Here is a 27,423-nt window from a genome sequence, read left to right as displayed (position 1 = left end):
ATTTGTACACAGGGTATCCAAGGAAGCCAACAAGAATGACAACAATAGAACTACAATAACAGGACTATCCTAATATTAGACTGCAGCATTCTGATGTTTCCCAAGCTTTGGCCGGGCAAAAGAGGAGGGTCAGTTTATTTATTGAATGTATGTCCCAACTTTCTCCCAAGACAGACAGCAGCTGCGCTCTTCTACCACAATGGTGCTTCACAGCTACATGCGACAAACAAACCCAGCAATTCCAACAGAAAAGGGTATAAAGACATATAACCCCCAGAGCTAATTTCACTGTAGAAATACAAGATGTTTCTTAGCTACTTCCCCATATGTCTGATAAATGTCAAAGCAGATCTGGAGCCTACACAAGACCAGTGATGTGCAAATCTTATAGTCTGCATTATCCATTCCCATGACAATGAAAAGATGGCAGAGCAATCAAAGGCACTGGTGACTCAGGCTCCAGTTTTCAAGATTTCAAATGCAATAAAGGTGGTGAATTATCTTAATTTTACTGTTCAATGAGGCACAGCACTACTGTGTTGGGAAAATCTAAGAAGGAAAATCTAACATTTGTGCATAATTTCACACAAACGGCACCATCATTATTGCAAAACTACCTGAGACCTAATTCTACTCTTGGCTACGAGTCCCACAAGAACCCTAAACCAACACAGGATTGTGAAGAACTGCACTTTTTTCAAATGCACAATCCAAATGAATAATATTAGTTTCTTAATAAGCTTTGTGTAATATCTTTGTAGAGATATTTACTGAGCAGCTTGGAGGTTTTCTGAAAAAATGAAGAAGTTAAAAGTAATTCCCTTATGATTTTAAAATCGGTTAAAGACACTGACAGGTAGACTGAAGACCATTTTAAAAGTAAGGGATTCAAAAATATGATGACAGGCTAATAGAATGCATATCAAACCTATCTACATATATTTTAAAGCAAAGTTTAATTACAACCAGCCTGCTCCAAAAGCAGAATATGCTCCTGTAGAATATGGAGCTATAATGCCACACTTTGTTATAAATTTCAAGAAGTTAGAAAAGAGATTCCAGAACAGAGCAGAACAGAGATGCATTATAAAGATCAGCTCTATCTCCTGAAGCTTGAATAGAGACACAGGCATTTTATCTCAATATAAGTGTTAATCAGCTCACCAGTTCAAGTATGCCTGTGTTGGCAACCAATGTTACAGTAATAATCACCGTTTGTGCCTTTCACATTCCTTTCTAAAAGATTTCTAAAATATTTTTAGTTTTCAAATGCACTAGAAACTAAAGACATGCAAGGATGTGTTGTAGTTTTCTTGTGTTCTATCATTTTTCATCTTATTTTTCTTCTTTTCTATATATGTTTGTACATTCTGCATTCCATTTTCCTTTCACTCTGCTGAAAACATTCCTCCATTTACCATCCCATCTAAGCATATGCATAAGAATGTCCTAAGTGAGACAAAAAGCCATACAGCTGATGAAGTGGACTGCAGGCCTCAAAAGCTTATGGCATATAAAATGCTTTCATTTTCACAGTTCCACTAGAAAATTTGTTGGTTTTGCTGCAGCGGACTAACATGCTTTCCCCTCAGAAAACAGTAATGTGAGCAAATATATGCATACTACTCTTCTCCCAACTGCTGCAGACATGACAGCAGAGTTTCCAATAATTAACAGTAGTGCAAACAAAAGCAACGTTTTTGCCCATAGTATAGCAAAGTATAAACAGTCCTATTCGTAAAGTACTTGACACATCAACTGCAAGTCCTGAAAGAATGAGCGTTTGAAACACAATCAGTGGTTAACTAATGTGAGATACATTATTTGATCTCGATCTGTTGCTAGTAACAGGTTTTTTTTTCAGTGAATAAACATGGGAATGGAAACTCCCCACCACCAGAATACCTTGGTTTCAAGTTCACCGAGATCAGACTGGCCCATTGCTGGCTCAGCAACCACTTTTTGCAAGAGGTATAGTGACTGCTTCTTTGCTTCCAGTTCCCTTGGAATTTTTTCAGAAACTAAGTATGTATTGAACTTTGTCTCTTCTTCCAGTCTCTTCATTAAGCCTAGGAAAATAAAACAATTCACCATCAGTATCACCGTATGACTAAATAAAGCAATGGGGAGGGTAATTTGGTTTCATACTGTAATAACTGTAATTTAAGCTAACTACTTAGCAGTCAATTACATTAATTTCTGTGCCAACTAATAAGAAGCGAGTCTCCTGAGTTGCAATTTACACTGTGTGGGGATAAACACACAACCTAGCAGTATATTTCCATTATCCAGTGAACTATAATAACCTTCTTTTCCAAAGAGGATGTATGTTCTTGTGAGATTGTGATGTTGCAAAGACCATCACCGCAGTTTTAACAGGCAAAAGGTTCATAAACACTATGGGGAAGTTTAGAAGCAAGGTGCGGTAGCTTATGCATACACTAAATGTTGTGTGTCCAACAGATCCCACAAATATACTCCAGAATCATTGGATTGTGGCCAGTATTTGTAGCAGTTATGTCCAACTATGGGTGAAAAACACAAGGTCCATAAATACAATTTTATCACTGCCTGGAGGAGGGTAGAAAGCTCCCTAGAAAGACTATGTCTCCCCATGATTTCTCATATAGCTTCTCCTATTTCTCAAAGCAAACTGGTTTGTTCCCTACTCAGTTGTATTGTGACTTGTTATGGTTAGATTGTGGCACTGTTAGTGATTCAAATGTTGCACATATTGTGTAAGAAAGTTTTTTTTTTAAAGGAAACAAATTTTGTGACCTGATGCAACCACAGAAAAAAATGTTAAAACACATAAACTGTTTCATTAAATGTGCACAAAGAAAAAAGGGCAGTTGCCCAATTTTGGAAGTTGCACAGAAACAGTGACATATTCCCAAACTCTGAAGTTATTCGCATGGGGAAATAAGTTATTCAATTCTTTCGAGTTCTCTTTTTTCTTGCAGCTTCTAGCATTTATTCAGAGAATCCTGCCTTTCACAATTTTTGAGGCTAGAGAAGAAAAATAAAGAGCACTTCAGGTCTTTCCATTATCCACTTGAGAATTTTTTCTATATAGAGAGAGGGGGGGGAGAGAATATGAATATCTCTTTGTATATATAGTACATTGTACAGTTTGTTTGATTCCAGACCTTAATCTTATTCAAGTTCCATTTTACCAACAGCATACTTATATGTGAAAAGCTATTAATAGCTATTCATCACGCTTTCCATTCAGTTATTTTTATTGTTGCAAGAAAGATTCAGGAAGAATGGTTTGCTTGCTCAGGCCTGCAGGAACCAGGCACCCTTTTTTTTTTTGCTAGATTATAATAATGAACTTGCCCATGCTAGACTTTTTCTGCTTTTCCTAGAACCTATGATGATAAATGCCTGCATCCAAACAAATTTCCCTGCAGTGTGGCTTAAGTCAAGGAGACTTTTGTTCTGAAAACTAGAGCCCTCTACAATCCGTTTAGCTTGTGCCCAAATGCATTATTCTTAGAGTATTGGAACAATCTGATGCAAAGGTGCACTCTAGAAAGAATGAAATGCAGTGAAATCACATTATTTTCAAGGCAGAACTGTATTATGAGGCAAATAATTGGGGTCACTTCCCAAAGTTTTGCCTTGTAATGCTAATGGAGCAGGAGAGAGTGAGTGTGCAAAAGGAAATAGGTTCCCCTCCCCACTGACTCACACCAAACAATACTTCTCCCCATTTCTCAGCTTTATAAACTTCTTCTCATTCTACCATACTTGGTCTGAAATTAGAAATGAGCTTAGGGAACATCAGGTGTGAAAATGCTCAGGGTCAGGAAGGGTTATCTCGGGAGCCAGTTCTCATCTACAAACACCTCCACCCTGTATGTTACTTGGGCAAACATACATCTGAGGACATATATTGGTGGAGGAAGCGTCAATTTTACCCTTAGGACTTTTTACTCCAAAAAGATAAGGAATGCCTTGAGCTCCTGCAGGCAAGAGCCAATTGTCCCACTTGGAAGATGCTCTTCTTGATGAAAGTTTGTGTTCCAGTAAACCATCTAGCATCTGAGATGTAACAAAATAGTTTGTATGTTACTGACAAATCAGGAGATGCTAAAGGTGTCCAAGATGCTGAACAGGATGGATTAGGAAAGATTAGACAATGCGCTAACATCTTTACACAGATTTTGTGCTGCCCTCCAAACAACACACACAAACATCAAGACTCCTTTTCTGAGACAAAGAAACAGGCACTCACTGATTATACTAACTTCAAATGCACAAGCCAGGATACCTGTTTACTGTCTTAGGAAAATATCTGTGTACTGGCAGGGTATCATCAACCAGCTGGTAAGGAAAAAGCAAACATACAGTCATCCTTTTTTCCTTGCTTATCACTGTCAATATTTCTCAATCTAACTCTCTCAATCCTCATATAGTTGCCAACAAAGAGAATTGTGTACTGTGGAAAAGGACCAAACATTTAAATCATTCTGTTGACAAGGCTAGGCACCAGCTATTTGTGTTTTTGCCAGCAGAAAAGATTCAGCAGTGAAACGAAGCCTATCTTTGAGTGGAGCATCAATTATGAGTTTTTACTACTCTTGGTGGCCACTTTCCAAAAGAAGCAGCGTTTCATGTCCTGACTTATCAAAACAACAAAATGGTGGAAATTACAAATTCATTCCATAATATTAATATTTGTAAGAAAAAAACAATCATAACTATAACAACAAACTGAAACTCTCTTACCCTTCTAGTCCACTGTTATTTAGATTACTTGGGATGCTACGTTATTTGGTCAACAGCTCTGATGAGCAAGACTCAAATAGAAAAAGGCATGCTTTACGTAAACACTCTATTTAATATACTCTGGGAATCCTTCCCCATCTTCAACAGGCCCATGTCAGGGTCTCTGTACTTCATGTTCTATATCTTTATTCTAAGCACCTTTTTTTTCATTCTCCAGACAAAAAAAAAACAACTCACAGAGTGACTTACATGGGATCAATAAGTACATGAAACAAGAAATCCCTTGCTCACAATCTAAAAGACAAGACTCAACATAAAAAGACATGGAGAAGGTAGACCAAAATGAGCAAGATCAGGTACCAATTCTTAAAAGTTACTAAGTTCATAAATTAACTAGCTATAATGGTAATGTTTCAAGAAGGAGAGTTGGTTTCTTAACAAAGCCAAAAGCGAGGGGGCAGCCATCTTATCTTCCTCACTTGCATTATCACATCATAAAAACTATACTTTAACTTTAAAAACCCCTCTCTGCTAAAGATAGATTGTTATCAAAGTCTTAAAAAGTTGTTGAAATATCTGAAATGTCACAGATATCTTGATTCAGGTAAGTCACACTACAAAATTCTAAAAGAATCTATTTCTATGACTACCTCAAAAGGATTTGGTTGTTGTTTCTCTTACTGTTCAAGGGCCATCTGTGTACATCTCTCATTAGCGAGTGACACAACCATAAAGAAAGCCCCTATCCAACAGATGCAGTAGCCCACACTTAATTTAGAAGCCAGAAAATGTTAAAAATAACATTATGAAAGACTAATCTTTTGGCCATGAATATCATGAGTCTTCACGTAAAAAAGTATCCACCACCTAGGCTTTGATCAAGCCAGACCTTTAAAATGAATATTTAAATTCAAGGGGGCATAAATTATATCTTTCTCTGGCTCTAAAAAATGTCCTTCTGAGAGTTTTGGCAGTAGAAGAGTAGGGGGAAACATTTTCAAACTCCTACTTACTTTCTGGCTTTGAATCCACTGCTGCATGACGCATATCCTTGAGCTGGAGTTGGATTCTTTGCAGCTTCTGCTCGGCATGAAAAAGCTTTGAAAATATGCACAGATCTATTAATAAGCTTAATCTCTGGAAATACATACTCATACAGCACAATAATGCAAAAAGGGAGAAAATATTGAATCAAACCATACTAAAAGGTTTGGAAGTGCACATAGTGTGCCTTTCTTTAGTCTTCAAGGGGGCGTAACAAGAAAGCATTCAATCAGGAGATCTGGCAATAAAAATGCTGCAACCTGTTCAACTGCTGAACTAACCAAAGACATTAATTATTAGGTGGGTCTGGCAAATAAATCTTTGGTTTCTATTAATCAAGCACACCATTAGGAGAGTTCTCTTGCAGAGGTCAAGAGATGAGAACACAAAGGTGTCATCCCATGACTGGCTATTCCTAAGGTTGAGTGCCAAATGGCAACAGCCACAAAATTCAACCAAGTTTCAGATGCATAACACTCAAAGTCAGCCAAGTATTTTTAATAAAAAAAGATAGAGAATATTCAAGCATCTCTTCCACTCCTGGGCAATGAAAATATAATCCTGGCAAAATTAATTAAATATTTGCTACTCTTATTTACCGGTATATTACACTCAACATATGTTGCTTCATGTAGCTTCCTCATTTTATCTAACGATATGGTGGGCCGAGATGCATGGTGCTTAAAAGAGGATACTATGATGTTCCATGCACAAAGAGCTTAATTTTGAAGATAAAGTACAACAGAACAAGCTTTAAATCACTGAAAAATAAGAGTGTCTTCAACCAGTAATGCGCCTTATAAATTTTTAAAGGTGTTTTGATAAAGAACAGATTTTTTAAAAAAATATTAATTTATGTGTGTATCATTTTAATTATTTTAACATTGTCAGCTTTTCACTGTTTTAAAACTGATGATCTTAGTAGATACACCTCTGGATATATACCTGACTTTTCTGTTCTTGTTTCTGCTGGGCAAGAGATTCTTCTCTCTCCTTCTCTACCCGAAGTTGTCTTGCTGTTTCCAGCATTCGCTGGTGATTCTGAACTGTCTCCACCTATGGCAAAAGGGATAAGTGGGACACGTTAACATAGCTGAGAAATCAATTATAACTATCGGGTGTCTCGCAGCTTCACACCACACTTCCTTCCTCACATGCACTACTTTCTGAAGCTGACACTGAAGTGTTTGGCTCAAGGTCTTGAATGGTTTTGGACGGCTGCCTTGAGTAGATCCGTTTCCTTCAGTTTGCCATTTGAGTCCTTCCCCTGCCTTACGGCATGCTAGCCTTAATCCATGTTTGCATTCCTTCTTCAAACTGGCAAGCCAAGGATGACACCCAAATGCCACAGCCTTATTCGTCATTTACCCGCTTCTTGAGACGCTCCACTCTCTTCATCAGTTGATCCTTCTCTTCTTCCATAGCAGTAATATCCTAGAAAGTGGCAAAATACAAAGGAAATTGACAATTTAAGATTTTTTTGTGCATTTCTGAATTACTAGGAGCAAAATCAGTCCTGTCAATCATGTAACTTAATCAGTTATTCTTAGCATTCTGATATATTTTTCTTATGTAACTTAATTAATGCCCCAGCACCATATTTAATACAGCATACTTTAACCTAGTAGAATCTGTTGATTTCGCAAAGAAAAAAAAGCAAAAGAAATCAAACCAAATGAGAATGGGGGGCACACACAACACTTGCTACCACCACACTGCCAACTTTGCCAGATGCCAGAAAATCCATGACACATTTTTAAAATGCATCTATCTGCCTGGTGTTACAGAAACAAACTTTCTTATATGCAATTTCATGGTAGTCACATAATCAATTAACAAATAATTGGGGGGAGAAGCTTTTTTAAAATTAAGATTTCAAACATTTATTTTACCCTCCGTATTTCTGCCGTAGAAAAACCAGAGGTCTTGAGCTGTTCACATTCTTTATGTAGGTTTTTGAAGACCTCCATCAGCTCTTCGTACTATAAGGCATTAAGAGAAAGAAACAGAATTTTTAAAACCAGTGCTGTTAACAAATGAAGTATTGTCACTGTAATTTACATTCATAGAGATCAAAACTATGACAAGAGAGCAGAGCAGAAGACGGGCAACCTTATCCTGAATTAATCTGTCTTGCAAGCAAACCAAAGAAGCTATATCTAGATCATATTTGTTCTGTGATTTCTGGAAAATTAGCAGAGAGCAAAGAGACACGCTGAATAAATATTTGCAGTGAACAAGAACCAGGATAGTTGATCTCTGGTTATAAAATAAAATATTGCACATAGAAATTATCAGGTATCATCAGCAAAATTGCTTGCTTTTTAGCCTCTTTAAACAACCATTTAAACAACCTCACATGGCCATATTGTTTTAAGGGTGGTGTATTATTACAGTTTCTATTTTGGATAAGCCAGTAGATTATTAGAGCACATTTTACATAATGGAAACTGCCAAGTTGTATCTTTATACAAATTAGGAGTGGCACACACTGTACAAACATACAAGCTGCATTCCTTTCTCAAAAGGCAGCTTTTGTTTAGTTATTTTAATTATAATTTTGGATATTGTCGTGGGGCGAAAAGTTAACTTTAGCTTTCATGTGAGGCAAGGTTACTTTCTCCTTCTTTAACTGGCCAATAGAATGCACCTGAAGAAACACCAAGCCCATATTCTACTTCTATTGCCATTTTACATACCGTCCTTCCAATGCAATGACATGGATGAAGCTCCAGTGTCTTGGTACCAGCAACACACAAAGATTATACTTAATGACAACAACTTAAAACACCCCAGAGATAACTCAAAGGACTTGAGGGGCAACTGAGAGAAGCCGAGAAAATCCTTCTGTATTAAGCCAAAGACATTTGTCTTATTATGTCCTCTCTTCATTCAAGCAGAAAGAAACTTAGCAGGCTGTACATGTCATAATGAAAAACCAAATGGATATACAGGTATAAATAGTCTGGCATATTTTAGCATTGTCCATCTTTTAAAATAAAAGGTCAGCTTAGCCTCTACTGCAAATGAATTGTGGGCAATGCTACCTGTCTATTGGTGTCGGCAACAGTGTCATCTTGAAGGAACTCAGCCGGCACATCTACTCTGATGAGGAAGCGAGCGAGGTAAGCCCTTTTCTTGAGCTCACTTGTCCGTTGAAGGAGCCAATGCAACACGGGATGGATGACAGGCTTACTTCCAATAACCAAACCTTGGCGAAACGTACTCCTAAATAACAACAGTAATAAAATCCCAAATATCAGACTCTTCCAAAACAAATGAGGTTCGAAGGAAATATAAGTACTGCAGAGAGCTTATTTCCTCATCATAAGGTTGACAATAACACTCAAGTATCTACTTGGCACTTTTCCTAGCCCTTAAAGCACCTATTCCCTTGGTGGCCTGCAGATCTGTTGCTGTTGTGTGTGCATGCACCAAAGGCATCTGTGTGTAGGTGTATGTGCCTTCAAACTGCCCATTAACTAATGGTGACCCTATGAATTCCATAGCATTTTCTTAGGCAAGAAATCCTCAGAGGTGTTTTTTCCCTGTTCCTTCTGAAATATAGTCTACACCACCTGGTATACCTCTCATTTCAATACTAACCAGAGTTGATCCTGCTTAGCTTCTAAATTCAGATGGGATCTGGTGCCTTCAGGGTATTTAGGCCACTGGCAGGTCTCTGGGCAACACCTCAATTCCAGTCCAGCTGTATTTACTTTTTACTCAGCATGCCACAGAAATACTCCTGATACTCAATTTATACCCTACATGCATGAGAAGCGCTTGCCTATGGTCACCCTCTGAAAGTCTGGCTGGCACACTTGCAACATAAAGTATTCACATCCCTAAGTCATTTCCAAGTTGTATCCTATGAGAATTACTTTTAATAATTAAATCCACTTGTAAGCCCAGAGCAGAGAGATGACCACCTGCTATCTATCTGTATGGGTCACTGCTGTGGCCTTGCATTCTTCCAATCTATTATTTCCTCAGAACATGTATGATTGTACTCTATCCATCTCAAGGCAGAAACACTGTGGAATGTGCTGCCTTTAAAGCAGGCTGCATGTTGTCCCTCTGCATGAGTCACTGCTATGGACTAGTCTTCCTTCCTTGCAATGATGTGAAAGGCCAAATCAGTGACTCACACAGCAGCATGAGCTCTTCTGGAGGAGTACAAAGAACATAGGAAATGACCTTAAGACAGACCACGTTTTGTCCATCTTGTTCAGCATTGTCTATTCCAACTGGCCAGAGATTTTGCAAAGGAAAGTTTTTCACATCATCATGTCTCTCATACTTTGAACTGGAGACGCCAGGGACTGAACCTAGAATATATTGCATGCAAAGCAGGTGCTGTACTACTGAGCTATGTAACTATCTCTCAATGGACAGGAGAGTTGGCTTTTATTCTACAACTTAAAAATACATCTTATCACCAGATATAAAAGTTAAGTGCACATCCAGTTTAATTCAGAAGAACAATACGTTTCAGTGATGAGAAAAGTGGGAAAATGTGTCCAGCTGGCATCTGGGAGACCCTTTATGTTGCTATCAATGTGGTTTTTCCCTGCTTCAGATCAAATGCCATCCCTACATCAGTCTCCACTTCTCCTGTCTTACTTTGCTCCAGTTCATACTACACTGTAGTAGTAATAATGATAATAATAATAATTTCATTTCTTACCCGCCTCTCCTCATGGCTCGAGGCAGATTGTTGCTGTTATTATCATTGCTATTATTCTCTCCAATCATCAAGCCATCTATCAGTTCTCTTCCATTAAAACCCACATTCCCCCATGTTGTTTTTTCATGCTACTAGTTTCCTTTATCTGCTGCCCCTGCTCACTTCTCTTAACTCCTTTGCCAAAGCTATTTCCCCATTTCAAACAATATTACCTATCTTTGTTAGTGGTTTCAGACAATGAGGTTCCAAACAGAAGCTACCACTCCCTCCGTTTTTTAAATTTCTGCATCTCCACACATGGGAATGTAGTTGTCTGCAAAATCAGTGTTCCTGAAACTTTATGGAAATGTGTAGCGAGTGCTCAAAACATCAAATCCAGCATGTAGTCCTGGCTAGCAGATATTACTAAATCTTCACATGTATGAATGCAGTCATGTCTTCAGTTTCGTCATCTGAATCCATAGTGTGTCCATGTTGGGCAAGCCGAGTTTAGCAGAAACTCAATTACTGATGGAATAATACCACCCTCTAGCGTTCAACATAAAGAACACAGGCAGCTTGATTTTCTCTAGACTTTGTTGCTTACAATTGGGATTGTAGGAAACTTAACAAAAATTAGGCCTTACAAAATCCTACATTAACTCCATGCACTTATTTTTGTGTGCCTTCAAGTCACTTCCAATATAGAGCAATCCTAAGGTAAATCTGTCATGGGATTTTCTTGGCAAGGTTTATTGCAGACTCCATATGGACTGATGCACATTGTAGGCATTCTACAACATTTCTCACAAGTACAGCTGTAAACAGTGCCTCCAAATTCTGGTCACTTGTCACATATAGTTTCGAAGACAAAAAAAATCAACTGATTTTCCTCACTAGGTACTTGTTGTCCCAGCTAATATAGCGTATTGGCAAAGCAGAAATTACATGCTTTAGTAGACAGGATTCAGCCATTTGGAAGAAACCGAATTGTCATGAAATATCCCTTAATACAACGTGCATGCTTTGTTTGATTTCATCTGATTGAATTGCACCTTATGCCACTTAATTTTATTTTCTGCTTCTGAGTGTCTGAGTTGAACACAACTTGATTCTGCACACTCAAACACGTTTTTAGAGAGGGAACATTATTATACATTCCAACATGTCAAAATTACCACTAGGGTCTGGATAATGTTTCACAAGTCATACATTCTTGTGTCTAGTGCCTCAGTTTTAACCACTGTCCATTCTAAATTCACCTTCACACCCAGTCCTAAAGCAATGAAAGCTCTCTGAAACACATATTCATTTTCAGAGTGAACGTGTATCCAATGAATAGCTAGTAAGACTAAGATATAACATGACATATGTTAGCAATATAATTTTCTGGCAAGTGACAACATTTTTTTAAAAATATATAAATGTTTACAGATTCAAATATCTTTGCTAGTAGCTGAATTTAATAATTACCAACAGAACATAAATACTTACAAGTCACTGGTACCTCCTGGAGGTTTATATTTAAGAATGCCAAGAAGGCTCAACATCCGTTTAGCTGTCTGTTCTGGCAACTCTTCTCTAATGTCAACAGCGTGCTGAAAGGTTTAAAAATAGCAAAGCTATAATTAACAAGACAAACTTTGCAATACAAGTAAAACAAAACCTAGAAGAATACATATGAACTGCCCATTGGGGGCTCTGTGAGAGCAAAAGTGAAAGGTTGCATATGTAACAAGGCAGGCCACATTTAAACTCTTATCATTTTCCTTCCAGGAACTCTTTAACCTGATCAGATTGTCACAGAAACACAGGACTATCTTCTACCAAGTAAGATCATTGGTTAATCTAGCTCAGAATTATTTCAGCTGACAGTTGTGTCTCTTCAAAGTTTCAGACTATAACCTTTTCCAAGTCTACCTTGAGCTGTCAAAATTTGAACTTTGATCGTCTGAATGTAAATCATACGTTCTACCAATGAGCCACTAACGCAAAATGTATTTATCTAAGTAAGGCACCATTATATTTCATAAACAAATGATTAAACCTACAGCTAATATAGGGCCATGTGTGAAAGAGAAAAAATATTTTACAGTCTGTAACAGTTTTAGGTGATATTAACAATATGATTTAACTGATCTACGTCAAAAAAAAATTCTGAACGTTTATATGTTGTGTTGTGAGCTGTTTTTAGTCTTGTTTAAGAGAAGAAAGTGTGGCAGTAATAATATAGTCCAATAATGTGGCTTTCCTAAAATTCAGGTTATTTGACGGAAATGTTGGACCTCAATCTCATAGAAACAAGTCCACAAGCCTATGTCATGATCTCAAAGGCCATCCTTACTTTGGGGTCAATTTCTCCCAGGATGTCATTGAGCAGCTGTAAGAGTTGTGTCGATTCCAGCGAGTCAAACGTGATTAAATTGAAGTTTCTCTTGAAGGGCTCTTTGTTGAGCTTCTCCACAATGAATTTCAGTTGGTCACTCATGATGGCTGGCTGGACACTCCCTAGAAGAGCAGAAGGAGAGAGGAGTTGAAAGCAAGTGGGATCACAAGATCTGTGCCAGTCCAGTGCCTGGACCTGGGGGCAGGAAATGGCATGCCCAATTCAAAGTGCTGGTTATGACCTTTAGGGCCCTAGATGGGTCAGGTCCAGGCTATTTGGCCAACTACATTTCCTTCAGGAGAGGCCCTCCTCTCAGTCCCACCTCCATCTCAAGCTCAGTTGGTGGCAAATGCCCCTTCTCGGTGGCAAATGCCCCTCAACTCTAGAACTCCCTTCTTCCCAGGGAAGCCAGAATGACCCCCTCCCTGCTGTCCTTCCTTCCCGTGGCAGGCTAAATCTTTTTCTCCAAGCAAGCTTTTAAAGAAGTTTTTAAAGATCATCAGGAGGTGCTATGATTTTATATGCTTTTAATGATGTTGAATACTGTTTTAATACTTGTATATTTGTATAGTTGAAGTTGTATTGCAATGTTTGTAGTTGTGAGCTGCTTTGAGTCTCCATATGGAAAAAAAGCGGGATATAAACACAATAATAATACTCTGAGGCTGGATCTACACTGCCATCTAATCCAGTCTCTGAATCCAGAGCTGCCATATATATATACGGTGTACACTGCCATATATTCTAGTTCAAAGCAAATCATCTGGATTCGGAAACTTGTTTAGATGGCAGTGTAGATGGAGTCTGGGCAACACCAGCAAGGAAGGCTGTTAAGAATGACATTGGCAACCCTTTCCTCTTTGGTTTTCATGACTCCTTCCCCAGATCCCCCCCTTGCTTTCTATGGGCCCTTCCAGACAGCTCTATATCCCAGAACATCAAGGCAGGAAATCCCACAATATCTGAGTGTGGACTCAGATATCCCAGTTCAAAGCAGACCTTGTGGGATTTTCTGCCTTGATGTTCTGGGATATAGGACTCTGATTAAAACACATTTGCAGACTTCCCTCCAGCTTGGGCTTCTGTTGCTCCATCAAAAAGGCGAGGCAAGGATACTAATAAACACCCTATGGCCTCATGTTGCCATGCCAACAGCGGCCTAGCTTCCAGCGTCCGGAGTCGAGGCAAACAGTAGCTGCATATTCCTCCCGGAGCACTCTTCCCCACCTCTTCCTTTTACCTCGTTCCTCCTCAAAACGCCCGGCTCAACGGGCACCGGCTTCCCACCGGGGCGAAGCCACTTGCCAAAGCCCTTGGCAACGGTTGCTAGCGTACGGTCGAGGCGGCGATTCCGCTCACGTGACCAACATGGTGGCGGGCCAAGGGCTTGGGAAGGAACGGACCAAAATTGCGCATGCGCGGAGTGTGATATGGCAGGGGGCGGGTTCAAGTGTTGGCGCACGCGCAGTGTATATTGGACATTGCGGGGGGGGGGGAGTGGGAAAGGGAAATTACCTGTTAAAAGTTATTTTAGGAGAAAAAATATTTGATTTTACTCAAGCCAGTTTCCCACAGATGGTAACGATTGGTTTCTAGTTATTTGTTTATCGTGTCAGAAGCGAATTGAGAATACAGTTATAATGTATGGAAAAACTACAAACAAAGTTTAAAACTTGCCATGATACTAAATGTCCTTGGACCAGAATCTGGCCACTTGGAGTAAGGCCTCTGGTGTGGCTGTGAGAAGGTCTTCCATTGTGCATGTGGCAGGGCTCAAGCTGCATTGGAGTAAGTGGTCTGCGGGTTGCTTTTCTCCACACTTTCGTGTCACGGACTCCACTTTGTGGCCCCATTTCTTAAGGCTGGCTCTGCATCTCGTGGTGCCAGAGCAAAGTCAGGTCAGTGCCTTCCAAGTCACCCAGTCTTCTGCGTGCCCAGGAGGGAGTCTCTCATCCGGCGTCTGCCACTGATTGAGGTTCTGGGTTTTAGCCTGCCACTTTTGGACTCTTGCTTGCTGAGGTGTTCCTGCGAGAATCTCTGTAGATTTTAGGAAGCTGTTTCTTGATTTAAGGCGTTGGCATGCTGGTTGATATCCGAACAGAGGATGGGCCAGATATGTCAATGCCTTTGGTCCTTTCGTTACAAGTTGCTACTTCCTGACGGATATCAAGTTGTGCAATAACGGCTAAGCAGTATAATGTTTTCAGCAGTGTTGGACGTAGACATCCTATAATAACAATGCGGCATGTCTCATTAAGAGTCACATCCACTGTTTGAACGTGGTGAGATGTATTTGACACTGGGCCTGCGTATTCAGCAGCAGAGTAGCCAAGCGCAAGGGCAGATGTCTTCACTGTGTCTGGTTGTGAGAGATGTTCTTTTCCGTGCTCGCCCCATCCCTCTGGAACTCCCTAAAGAAATTAATATGGCCCCATCACTCCTCTCTTTTAAAAAACGACTTAAAACCCATTTATGTGAATTAGCTCACGGAGAGGAAGGAAAATAGTCTACCACCGATTCTGCTGTGAGACGTTGCTGGCAACAAACAATTTTAAATTATGCTGATATATTATTTGATGTGAATTTTAATCTGTGCAATTCTATTTTTTCATATATTTTATTTTTATGTGTTATATATATTTGATTAATTTATGTTTAATTGTTTGATAATTGTCTATTAGGTTTTGTACTGGCATTGAATGTTTGCCATTTTATTTTGGAAGCTGCTCTGAGTCTGGGGCCCGGGGGTGGGGTGGGGATTAAAAACAACAAAGCAGGAGACAAAGTAGCTGGGGTCAGGAAACAGAGGTGCTTTGGCCACATTGTGGCCATCCGCCCGGCTTACTGGTTTGGAGAGGGAAGAGAACCAGCTGGATTGGATGGCCCTGGGTGGGTAAACGGTATAGGTAAATCCAATTGTTAATTCCAACTAGAAAAATCCCCACTGTATCCGTTGTTGGCTGCGGATTCAGCTATGATGTAAACCTATTTCATTCAATATAGTCTACTCTGATTGGGGCCAGCCATAGGATTCAGGATTAGTTTTTAAGGTGCTCGAATTTCGTTATTTTCTCTGAAATCTATCTTTCTTTAACACACACTGGACAGTCCTGTACTATATTTTTTTCTCAGTTTCACCTACTGGTACTACTGGACCCAGCTAAACCAGATAAGAGTTAAAACAATATGTGTAAAAAAAGTCACATTCAAACACTGGTTTTAAAGCTGTTTTGAAAATACTGTTAAATATAGAAAGAGTGAGGAAAGTACCATCCAAATTGACACAAAAGAGATTAAAAGACTTTCCGTATATGATTACAAATAAAGCTCTGAAATGTTTCCTTTACTTTCACTTTTCTTGCCTGCAGCATGATTTCCTTTGAAAGAAAAGCAAGCAGCAGCAACAGGTTGAAAGCAGCAATGGCTTCAGCATCCTTCTGATGATTTATTTGATTTCTCTTCCTTTGCTCTTTTGCCTCTCCCTGCAGCTTTAAGTCGCTGGCTTTCCCTGCCTGTTTGGGTGTGGAGCCAGAATCCAAGGAACTGTTGTTCTCGGAGAGGCTAGTACAGTAAGAGATCTCTTTTCTCCCCTGCCAATGGCTGCCTGCAGCTCTCTGAAGAACATCTGCGAATATGAGACTAACAAAGTTGTGCGCTTCCAGAGTATTTTCTATGGGAGCCTCAAATGGGCCATTCATACCGTTGTCTTCACATACGTCAGGTAAGTGAAAAGAAGGCAAAGTTGGGTAGGTGAAAAAAAGCTGGTTTGGGGCTGCAAGGCTTGGAAAAGGATTACCGTTGAAACCAAATCCTTGTGACCTGATGTAAGTAAGTATTGATGGAGGTGAGTTGAATTTGCATCTGAAAGTTAAGGTAAAAACAAAGGATTGTTTTGGTGCTTCCATATGGCTGCATAGTGCTAGTAGATCTATTTTTCCTTTCAGTTTCATCTTGGTCTTGCATTCTGCTTCTTGATTTATTGTTTTGTTGCATTTGATTTTTTTAACAGACTGCCTCCCAGTTGGAGAATTTTGATTAGATCGTTTTAACAGTGCAATAAAAAAAAACTTTAGTGGTAGCTTATTTCAATCCACTTCATGGCAGAAACTAGAGTGTAATAGCAGCTGGACTGCTCTGGGGACAATCCTAAACTCAGCCAAACTTTTGATTTCCCCAAAGTGTGCCACTTCGGGAAAAACAAAATGCGGTGTTGGTAGATCTGCACCTGATTTGGATCTCTCCTATGCCACTCTTGATGTCATGGTTTATTGATAAGTGTGGGCATGATCAGTTCATCTCCTCACAGGAATATGTTGGACTCATTCATTGTCTTCCAAGAAGATGAGAATAACGTAAGAACCTCCCTTATGTTGAATCAGAGCCTGCCAGCCAGTCCTGGCAGTGCTGTCTGGCAGGAATACTTCAGGGCTTTAGCCAGAATTGTATCCTAGTTTTCTCTCATGATTCTTGATATTTGCTGGTGGTTGGTCTCTCATCCAATTCCTAAGCAAGATGACAACTTATAGCAGGAGGAAGACTAGACCAGCTCCATTTATTCATCAGATGAGAGACTGTAGGACCCTCCTTCTCTTCTCCTTGCCAGAAAGAGAGAAACTTAGAATCCATTTACACTGTAGTATGAATGCAGTTTGGTACCACTTCAACTGCCTTGGCACAATGCCATGAAATCCTGGACGTTATTTTACAAAGCCATTAGCCTTCTCTGCCCTTAGAGTGCAGGTACCTCACCAACTACAGCTCCCAGGATTCCATAACATTGAACCATGCCAGTTCATGTGGATTGTCTTATTAGTCCAAAATCCATAACAATGTATTTTTAAAATTTGGCCAAACAAATGAGTAGAAATGTGTATGCTAAACTTTTGAGATATCTTCATTAGGGAAAATATGACCAAAGGCAGTGGCGGAAAGTGAAAGGAACTTTGTTTGATGAATGGGAAAACCATTTGGGTTGTGCCAAGCGTAGACAAAGCCAATCTCATCCGTAATGTCGTTTTATTTCCAAAGGCACACTTGGGCATTGGGTTAACACGAGGAGGGCCTTCTTCTAGACAAGCCCAGCTTTGTCAGGTTGGCACATGACATTTCCACCCACACAGAATGAATATTATGCTGTTGCCAGGGACTCTTAAAGAGATACTTTCCAAATATGTACGTATTCACAGAACAAACAATATGCACTATTATCTCGAAGTGGAGTTAGAGGATGACAAAGGATGGCGGACGATACATGTCCTATAACTTGAATGACCATGTGGCAGAAATAGTTATGCACACTGAATTGCTATTGAAAGGGACAAGGGTGGGATGTAACATGCTATTTTATTCCCATCAACCCTACAAAGGATATCTCCCTCTCTCTAAACTGCAGTCTTTCATCTGAAAAATGGGTACATGGGAAGATGGGGGAGAGCTCATGAGGTGTGACACTCCAAGCCGTTTCCCATTTTGTCTCTTTAGTGTTGTTCTTATTGCTGACAAACGCTATCAGAAGAAGGACAATGTCATCAGCTCAGTGCACACCAAAGTGAAAGGGGTGTCTCAGACAGATATGAGGATTTGGGACACAGCGGAATATACCATTCCCATGCAGGTGAGTCTTGGTATTGAAGGTGGAATGGACATACCGGGCTTCTAGTGATGTCCCTGACTGCCGTTCACTTTTAATTTATGTTTAATTAAATGTCTCATCTGCTTTGAGTCCTAGTCTTGGGAAAAGGCAAAATATAAAGGAAAATAATATGCAATTTTTTCACTGTTGGGTTATAAAGGCATAAAGAGAGTGTTGCTGGATCAGATGCAGGGTCCAGCTCAATCAGCATCCAGGAATGTGGTTTTAGGCTTGACTACTTGATGCCCCTGCTTCTTAAACTGTGGGTCCTGATCTCAAAGGGGGCCTTTCTTGCTCAAAATATTTGGCATCAGTAAAAGGTTTCTGAATACTCCCCATTTACATGAATCTGTGAGCAACAAGATGAAGTGTTTACAATGGACTTAGCTGTACTCCACAAAAAGGAAAATCAGGGTGTTTAGTAAGCTTTGCAAATGCTTATTTGTTATCAGTACAGGTTTGATTTTATCCCTGTTTTATATAAACCTGGGGTCATGTAAAAATTTCTCAGGTGGAAAGGGGTTGCCTGAGAAATGCTCTATACTGATTGTCTCCTGTCCCCACTTTTTCCTGTGTAGGGAATAAATTCCTTTTTTGTGGTAACCAATATCATCATGACAGAAAGCCAGACCCAGGGAGTGTGCCCCGAGGTGAGTGTTATTCGAATCTCGGGGGGCGGGTGTGTAATTATTCAATGAAGAGCAGATGTTTGGAATTCATGTCTCATTACTATAGCGACACTATATAGATGCCGATTCATCTTTCCACCTATTTGAGCCCATTGAGTGGAAAGGAAGTGCATGTCACAACTAGTTGAAACTGTTTGTTTTGTACATTATGAATCTGCAGGCACTTTGTATGCAGCGGTTGTTTGGTGTCATATGTGTGGATGAGTGACTGTGTCTAGAAATGTATGCTTTGTGGTGACTTTTTCTCCCCTTTGACAAACAGATATTTCTGTTACAAAGAGTGGTCTTCTCCCAAGTCTGTTTAGGAGTGAGTGGGATCATTTCTGCTACATGAACAACATAACTAGAAAAAATAATATACACACATATTGTAAGTAGATGCATAGAGACATATTTAACCTTCCAATTTTTCTTTTGCTCAGTTCCCCATTGCCAAAGCAATTTGTTCTACCGACAGAAGTTGCATGAAAGGTGGCGTGGATCCCTTAAGTAATGGTATGTAAATGTAATCTTGTTAATTCACTGCAAAAGCCCTTTGTAGTGTGTTCAAAGTTGTCTTCCATTGCATTACTGAGCAATTTGTTTTGTACTTGATCCGTGATGGGCAACTCAAAGAAAAACAGATGCTATAGTACGCAAGAGGTCATACAAGAGTGAATGTATTAAATCTTTGATGTGCCAGAGCACACTTTGTTATTTCTTTTTCAAAGAGTCATGGTGAAACTGAAAACACAAAGTAAATAAACTTCAAGGTGATGTTTGTTGAATAAAAGTTGCCTTCTCCCTGCAGGAATCCAGACCGGGAAATGTGTGCAGTACAATGCAACATTGAAAACGTGTGAGGTGAAAGCATGGTGTCCTGTGGAATCAATGAAAAGTGCCCCTGAGTAAGGCATAGTCCATCATGTCTGTCTTTGGATTGCCTCCATTCTCCTTTCTTCTCATTAGCATTTAGCTGGATGGTGGTCATGAAGCCATGTGGATTTATTTACAACAGTAACTACTATCTTTATGAGGGCAGTTCAGATTTTCTGGAGGCTTTTCAATTATATCAACATGAAATCCACAATGGCTTTCAAGCTCAGGGTTCCTTAAACTTTTCCACTTGGGACCCCTTTCCTTCCGTGGGAGAAATGTTTACATGACCCCAGAAATATAGGTATGTAAAATTGGTATAAAATCAAACATTTATTGATAACAAATCAGCCTTGCAAAACAGACTGATTTTCCTTTTTATGAAGTACAGCGGAAGCATCTTCTGCAGACTCCATTGTAAGTCCTGCACAAAAGATTCCTGTAAATGCCTAAAACAGCCACTAGGTGGTATTCAGAAACTTTTTACTTTGACAAATTTTTGGGACCCCAACTCTGAGCGAAGGACACCCCATTTAGTGCTGGGACCCACAGTTTAAGCTAATGCTTAAAGAGTATGATTATGCTTATAGTCTTTAGCAGCTGGGCTTGTTCAAACCTTTCTGTAGTGTGTGGTCTCTCCTTCCAGGCCTGCCATTCTGAGGAGTGCTGAAAACTTCACCGTCCTCATCAAAAATAACATCCATTTTCCAAAGTTTAATTACACAACGTAAGTACCCATGTCTGTTTCAGCTGTTCCTGTTTTAAAAATGGATCGGGTGATCTGCATGTCTGGATGCTGGAGTGTGAAATAAACTCAAGTCTTTTTTATTGCCTGCCTTGGATAGTTGCCTTCCCTTTCCGCAGGCCAGGTGTATAGAAGTGGTGTACTATAAAGAGTTCAGTATTGACTTTTCCCCTGATTTTTTGCAGAAGAAATATTTCACCAGAATTTAATACTTCCTGCACATACAATGAGAGAACGGCTTCTTCCTGTCCCATTTTCCGGCTAGGAGATATCCTCCAGGCAATTGGAGAGAACTTTTCAGAGGTGGCTGTTCAGGTCTGTGGCATGGCTTATTTTTATAGAAGACTATCTTCTTTCTTTTCTTTTCTTTTCTTTTTTTGACAGATATTTGGCCATCTATTATTTTCTTTGTATAGATATCTCAGGGTAAGCAAAATAAAGCTGAACTCTCTGTTGTAGTCTGGCAAGCGTCAGAGGATTCAGAGGACAAGGAGTTTCAAAATGAAGCATCAGTGTTCAGGGAGAATTGCAGACAGGTCAGCCTGACCCGACTGATGCTTTGTATTCTTTAGATTGTTCTCAGGCAACCAGTGAAACTGAAAGGACTGGATCCCTAGAGAAAATGCCTTGGGAAGATGAGGAGGTTTCAAGGGAGTGTAGATTAGATTTGAGAATGCAGGGCATGAAAAGCAGGTGAACTAGGCCTTCCCAGCAGATCCAAGATAAGGTCCTGAAATCCAGGTGCCACAGTCATGACTTCATGGGAACCTGGACAGACTTAAATTAAGTACTTTGGCTTCAAGCATCTCAGAGGAGACAACTTTGCTAAAGGAATGCAATTCAGTTTTTGAAGCTAATTACATCTCTTTTTCTCTGCTGATCATCAACCCTATTTAAAAAGGGCTCATTTTTCTCTTTCTTTCAAGGGTGGCATCATGGGCATTGAAATTAATTGGGATTGTAACCTGGATAAATGGCGTCACCGTTGTGGACCCAAGTATGGTTTCCGACGCCTGGATGACAAGAAAACCAGTGAGGCGTTATACCCTGGCTACAATTTTAGGTAAAATAAATTATAAAAGACCTGTTGTGTTGCGATTCTGATTATGGAATTTATATATTTATTTACAACATTTTTACCCCAGTGAGAGGTAACGTCAAGCTTCCTGAAGCCCTTTCATATTAAAGCAGTACAATTCCGCTTTAGCTGCTGTTATCACTAAAAACCTTCATCCTAACATCAGCTGCTAGCCTTGTGATGTTTGGGAGCTGGCTATCTCACGTTTGCTTTCACTTCCTGAATATGGATTGTTCATGAGATCGGTGGAATTTGGATAGGAGGGGCTGAAAATTATTTTTAGTTCATATTTCCTTTGGAAAAACCCACATGCTGACATTACTTTTGAAATTCAGCATTATTTATGGAGAATGTCACTCAGTGGGGACCTTTTGCCAGCTTTGAACAACAGGGTTGGTCCTGGGTGTCAGCAGAACCTGAGTCTTTGCTAGTAAAACATGCCTCAGCAAAGTGAGTGTAAATAATTGCAGAGGAGGTCAAGGTGCAAGTACAGTGAAATGTTGCCTAAAAAAAAATTGCACCCCTCAATTCTGAATCCTTTATTGAGTCCACTAAAAGGCACAAAATATTTCACTCTGTTTTTCGAAGCTCATGGGCAGAAAAAGATTTTCCAGTTACTTGGGAGCTTCAGAAATTCCTCCTCATTTCTTCCACCCGAATATAACCCTTTTTCAAACTTTGTTTGGTCATTCTAGATATGCTCGGTATTACAAGCAGGCCAGCGGGAGGGAAGAGAGGACCCTGATCAAAGCCTATGGCATACGCTTCGACATCCTTGTATTTGGCATGGTAAATACTATCCTCGTTTTCCTTGTTCTCCCTCTACATTTTGATATGTGGTGAGACAGGGCTTTTAGGGCCAAATGACACCTTAGTGACTGTGTTAATGCTGTTTTAAAAAAGGAAACAGGCACGAGGGGGAGGGGGTCTTCCAAAGTAGGGCCCTGGCAATGAATTGCCATGCATAGTCATGACTGACATGTTCACTTGACATTTCAAATTATTATTAGACTGATACCTTTTTAACTGAAAATCTCTTTCTACTTTATTGCACGCACTTTGGATGTTCAATGACTCAATAGCCTTATTGCACATTTTTTTGCACATTTCTGCAAGGAAACCAGATCCTCTCCCAGGAAAAGCACTGAGAAGCAATTCCTCTCTTCTCTTATTTACAAAATAATAATCTCTTTTGTTCTTTTTTTTCCTTTTCCCAAAGGCAGGGCAATTTGATTTCTTTGAGCTGCTGGTGTACATTGGTTCGGCACTGTCCTACTTTGGCCTGGTAAGAAACCGTTTTCTGTCTCATGGTGGGAAAGAATTAATGCTTAGAAAATTGGCTTCTTTGAGAAAATATAATCTTGGAATGTTGTTTCTTTTGGAAAGGATCACTATATTTGTTTTTAAATTAGTAATACTAACAATAATATAACCTCTTCCCCCTTTTCACAGGCTCAGCTAACTGTTGATTTTCTTATCACATCCTACTCATACTCCTGCTGCAAATATGACCCAGTGAAGGAGTATTATTACAAGAAAAAGTGTGAATCAGTGCCGGGACCAAGATGGGTAAGAGATACAGTTCATAGTAATAGCCTGACACTGTTCATGGCTGTAGCTGCAGAGTTCACCTCACTGCAGAGAAGAGAGTGTAAACATGTGGGAAGATTTCTTTTCTTCCTTACTTCATCAATGTTATGTTTGGATCTCTTGCCATCACTTCAGAACAACTCCTTGTTTATTTCTTATTGTGCCATGGTTTTGAACAGTTCTGTTCTGCCTTAGAGTGACTCTTGCAGGGTGTCTGCTTGCCCTTACTTTCTATGTGAAATTCAAATATTCCTCCAGGCTCAATACAAAAATGTCTTTGTTTTTCTTTTAATGAACAGACTGTGTTGTATGTGACGTATGTCGATGAGCCGCACATCTTTATGATCGACAAATTGCTGAAGACAAGCCTACAGAATATTAAAGGCAAGATTGTTCATGTGAGTTATCACTTCTCGGCCATTTGGTCAAGATCAAGAGTGTGTTTGTAACATTCATGCGAGTGAGCATCTTTCATGTGTGTATACATACATATACATATTCACATACATAGGTATATAGGCATTTCTCTGTATGGATACACAAACATTTGTCAACAAATATAACACCGGCCAACACACATTTTGGTGCCTCAAATGTTAGACCTATTTCTGGGTATATTTGACCTGCTGTTTCAAAAAATGATACCAGTATCCCATCCCTCTAACAGCTCTAGTTTTTGAGATACAGAATGCATGCTGTATACAAGTTGCCATCTGTTCATCGATAGTAAGCCATGCTAACATATCAAAGAAACTAGAGCTGATGTGGTCTATCCAGTGTAATTTTCTGAATCAACACCCCAAAGAACCCCAGGAACAGGCTGAAAAAAAACCCCAAATATAGTAGAGTCTCACTTATCCAACATTCGCTTATCCAACGTTCTGGATTATCCAATTCATTTTTGTAGTCAATGTTTTCAATACATCGTGGTATTTTGGTGCTAAATTCGTAAATACAGTCATTACTACGTAGCATTACTGCATATTGAACTAATTTTTCTGTCAAATTTGTTGTATAACATGATGTTTTGGCTTAATTTGTAAAATCATAACCTAATTTTATGTTTAATAGGCTTCTCCATAATCTCTCCTTTTTATCCAACATATTCACTTATCCAACGTTCTGCCGGCCCGTTTATGTTGGATAAGTGAGACTCTACTGTATTGTAAACACGAGGTGACTGATAAAGTGCTGCAAATTCTTGGAAGTGCAAATTGGGATGGGAATAGACCCCATGTCTATATCAAGTTGACAAAGGTAAAAAGGACTTCAACTCCCGGAATCCCTGGCCATTGGCCATGCTGGCTATTTCTTTAGCGGGTTGGATTCCAGAATATCTGGCAGGACAAATGATGAGACCACTGCTTTGTTACAGTCCATCAGAGAGACAATCTTATACAAGTGAAGGGCGTTTTCCATACTTGGTCCATTTTAAATTTAAATCCAAATGAACCCCACTAACCAGGGCAGCCCAGCGTTCACCATAGTACTTTCTTTGTGGGAGGATGGTCTCCCGAGTCACACACAACACCAAACAAAAATGACCTGATCATTAGATGATGCATATGTGTTGTCTCTTGACTGCAGAGGCAAACAGGCAACTTTAAACTGGGCCCCAAACTCCTCTTGAAACCCCCGAAGGAAGCAAGGTCTCCTGGAGCCCCCCATGAGCTGCAGCCCCTTCAAAACGAGCGGGTGGCCTCCCCGTCCCGTGAGCGTCCTCCTTGGTGCAGCTGTAGGGAATGCCGCCCCACGGAGCGCTATTGGGAGCAGCTCTGCTGCCGAAGGAAGGATGGGGACTGCATCGCGGGCTCAGCATTGTTCGATCAGCTGGTGCTTTCCAGGCCGAGGCTGGAGTTTATCCTCCTCTACGCTGACCCTTTGTTGGATCTGAAGGCCGATGATCTCAACAAGCGGCTCCGGCACTGTGCCTACGAGCAGTACATTCACTGGCGCTTTGGGGAGGAGCTGGAAGAAAGAGCTGTTCTGCCAAGCTGCTGCAGATGGAAGATCAGAGATGCTTTTCCTAGTGAGAAGGGCGAGTACACGGGCTTTAGGAGCCAGCGAAAAACTCTTCACTGAAACTCTGGAGTGTGGTCTTAGCCCATATGGGAATAAAGCAGGTTCCACGGGGAGCCTTGGGCTTGCCATGAGAGCTTAAGGGCACAAGGAACACCCAACTCCTTCACTCTTGTCCAGCATTTCATTCACACAATAGCCAACTGGTTGCCTGGAGAGTTGGTTGTCTTATTGCTAAAGAAATCTGTACACCGTTTCCAGTCTTTCAAAGAGTCTCCAGTTGGTTTCTCCTTTACTTCACTTAGGCAAGTTCTGCAACTTTGACAATCGGTTCTTCTGTTCCCAATCTGTCTGTTTCCATATTGGAGCCAATAGCATTCTTGTCCCTGTTGTCCCACATTGAAGGAGCCGTCCGTGTTTATTATCCATCCCAACCCCTAGTACTCGAGAAAAAAACATTTCTGGTGACTTTACAAACGTGGCCTTTCATTTTTTTAGAATTAATGTATAAATCTTAGACCAATAATTGTTCATCTTCTTACATGTCCACTATGTTGTAATAAATAAATGAGCCCCCCCTCGGGGGTGAGAAGGGTGGGATATAAATGTTGTAATAAATGTATGGAAAAAAAACAGCATCCCTGACAGTATTCGCCTATGTTCTAGCCGAGGGCATAAACACATTATGAAGCTGACACGTCTCAAAATGTCGATCTGTATCATAGTGTGTGTGGCTTCCGTTAAGGTTCATCTAGAATGCTTTCTTTATATTTTCTTTTCATGTCAGTGAATGCTGGAATCGGACCTGATTCTTTGCATGCTTGCTTGCCAGCTACTGTTCTTTCCTAGTCAGGAACAAAGTAATTCCTTGTGTTGTGTATGAGAAAGGAGGAGTGCTTTTCTGATCCACATGGCAGCTTTCGCTGGGGAGGCATCTATGCCTTTGCATCTCTTGTTCCTAAGCGGTTTGGATGAGTTTATCTTTCAGTAACATGACTGTGATAAGCTGATTTCTTCAGACGGGTAAAAGATAAAAACTAAACAACACAACCGCTGTTTTGAAGTATTGAGCTAAGAGATCAGAGTTTGACTCGCCACTTAGGCAGGTTCCACACTCTCCGCCTCAAACAAAGCCAATGGTGACAAACCCCTTGTGAATAAACCTTGCCAAGAAAACCCTTTGATGATAGGGTCACCAGAAGAAGTCACTGTTGACTTGGAGGCACATACAAAGCACATAAAGCTGATCCTGGGCTTCATATTGCTTAATTTTGGAGGCTGGTATAGTAAAGAGCAAGCTACTGTGTGTGTATATATATATACAGTAGAGTCTCACTAATCCAAGCCTTGCTTATCCAAGCCTCTGGATAATCCAAGCCATTTTTATAGTCAATGTTTTCAAAACATCGTGATATTTTGGTGCTAAATTCATAAATACAGTAATTACAACATAACATTACTGCGTATTGAACTACTTTTTCAGTCAAATTTGTTGTATAACATGATGTTTTGGTGCTTAATTTTTAAAATCATAACCTAATTTGATGTTTAATAGGCTTTTCCTTAATTCCTCATTATCCAAGATATTCGCTTATCCAAGCTTCTGCCGGCCCGTTTAGCTTGGATAAGTGAGACTCTACTGTATATGTATGTGACACACAAACATATTATATATACACACATGCACTAACCAAGCTACCTGTTACGTTAATTTTTTTAACTAACCAAGCAACCTGTATATATTAATGACTTAGTCACATCATTTCTCTGAACTATTCTTTTGCCAGAAGCACCTAAACATATGGCGAATTGCAAGCTGATGCTAAAATGACTGCACTGATTTACAGCATTATATATTGCAGGATACTACTGGCATCATTTTGTATTGGATAGTACTGATGTCTTCTTATAATAAACATTCCATGTAAAAATATACTGTTTAAACAATAAATTTCCACATGTCTACATTTTAAAACGTA

At 39.9% G+C, this 27,423-nt stretch overlaps 2 protein-coding genes across 5 annotated transcripts in view; one reads left to right on the top strand and one right to left on the bottom strand.

Moving 5' to 3' along the window:
- The window catches only part of ift81 (intraflagellar transport 81), a 38,191-nt gene extending 23,953 nt beyond the window's left edge, over window positions 1–14,238 (bottom strand). The window contains exons 1-9 of the mRNA XM_003222748.4: window positions 14,077–14,238; window positions 12,795–12,958; window positions 11,945–12,048; window positions 8,829–9,009; window positions 7,674–7,763; window positions 7,150–7,215; window positions 6,727–6,837; window positions 5,751–5,835; window positions 1,906–2,069 (exon numbers count right to left, since the gene is read on the bottom strand). Coding sequence (XP_003222796.1) covers window positions 1,906–2,069; window positions 5,751–5,835; window positions 6,727–6,837; window positions 7,150–7,215; window positions 7,674–7,763; window positions 8,829–9,009; window positions 11,945–12,048; window positions 12,795–12,938 — 945 coding nt within the window. The 5' untranslated portion in view covers window positions 12,939–12,958; window positions 14,077–14,238. The remainder of the gene's footprint in view (window positions 1–1,905; window positions 2,070–5,750; window positions 5,836–6,726; window positions 6,838–7,149; window positions 7,216–7,673; window positions 7,764–8,828; window positions 9,010–11,944; window positions 12,049–12,794; window positions 12,959–14,076) is intronic.
- p2rx7 (purinergic receptor P2X 7) lies at window positions 1,865–27,419 on the top strand. 4 transcript variants are annotated; one of them, XM_008113713.3, is made up of 16 exons: window positions 1,869–1,971; window positions 4,955–5,093; window positions 12,227–12,280; window positions 16,325–16,557; window positions 18,318–18,450; window positions 19,047–19,118; window positions 19,580–19,652; window positions 19,948–20,044; window positions 20,659–20,739; window positions 20,943–21,072; window positions 21,684–21,820; window positions 22,531–22,624; window positions 23,055–23,120; window positions 23,288–23,404; window positions 23,725–23,823; window positions 25,013–27,419. In XM_008113713.3, the coding sequence occupies exons 4-16, from the start codon at window positions 16,433–16,435 to the stop codon at window positions 25,505–25,507; spliced, it is 1,719 nt and encodes a 572-aa protein (XP_008111920.1). In that variant the 5' UTR covers window positions 1,869–1,971; window positions 4,955–5,093; window positions 12,227–12,280; window positions 16,325–16,432; the 3' UTR covers window positions 25,508–27,419. The 4 variants fall into 4 exon arrangements, with proteins under 4 accessions (XP_062814682.1, XP_008111920.1, XP_008111919.1 ...); XM_062958612.1 differs by lacking the exon at window positions 4,955–5,093 and having other exon boundaries at window positions 1,865–1,971; XM_008113712.2 differs by lacking the exons at window positions 1,869–1,971; window positions 4,955–5,093; window positions 12,227–12,280 and adding an exon at window positions 14,365–14,624.
- The last annotated feature ends 4 nt before the right edge of the window (window positions 27,420–27,423 follow it).

This window comes from Anolis carolinensis, chromosome X (genome assembly GCF_035594765.1).
Source record: "Anolis carolinensis isolate JA03-04 chromosome X, rAnoCar3.1.pri, whole genome shotgun sequence".
Lineage (NCBI taxonomy): Eukaryota > Metazoa > Chordata > Lepidosauria > Squamata > Dactyloidae > Anolis > Anolis carolinensis.
Note: the sequence above shows the minus strand (reverse complement) of the source record. Positions and strands in the feature narration are given on the sequence as shown.

Excerpts from the sequence above, each read along its gene's own strand:
- p2rx7 (XM_062958612.1), top strand. The coding sequence starts at position 16,433 with ATGGCTGCCTGCAGCTCTCTGAAGAACATCTGCGAATATGAGACTAAC. Across the intron at positions 19,119-19,579 it reads CCCAGGGAGTGTGCCCCGAG|TTCCCCATTGCCAAAGCAAT; the intron begins GTGAGTGTTATT and ends TCTTTTGCTCAG. Across the intron at positions 21,073-21,683 it reads TTTCAGAGGTGGCTGTTCAG|GGTGGCATCATGGGCATTGA; the intron begins GTCTGTGGCATG and ends CTTTCTTTCAAG.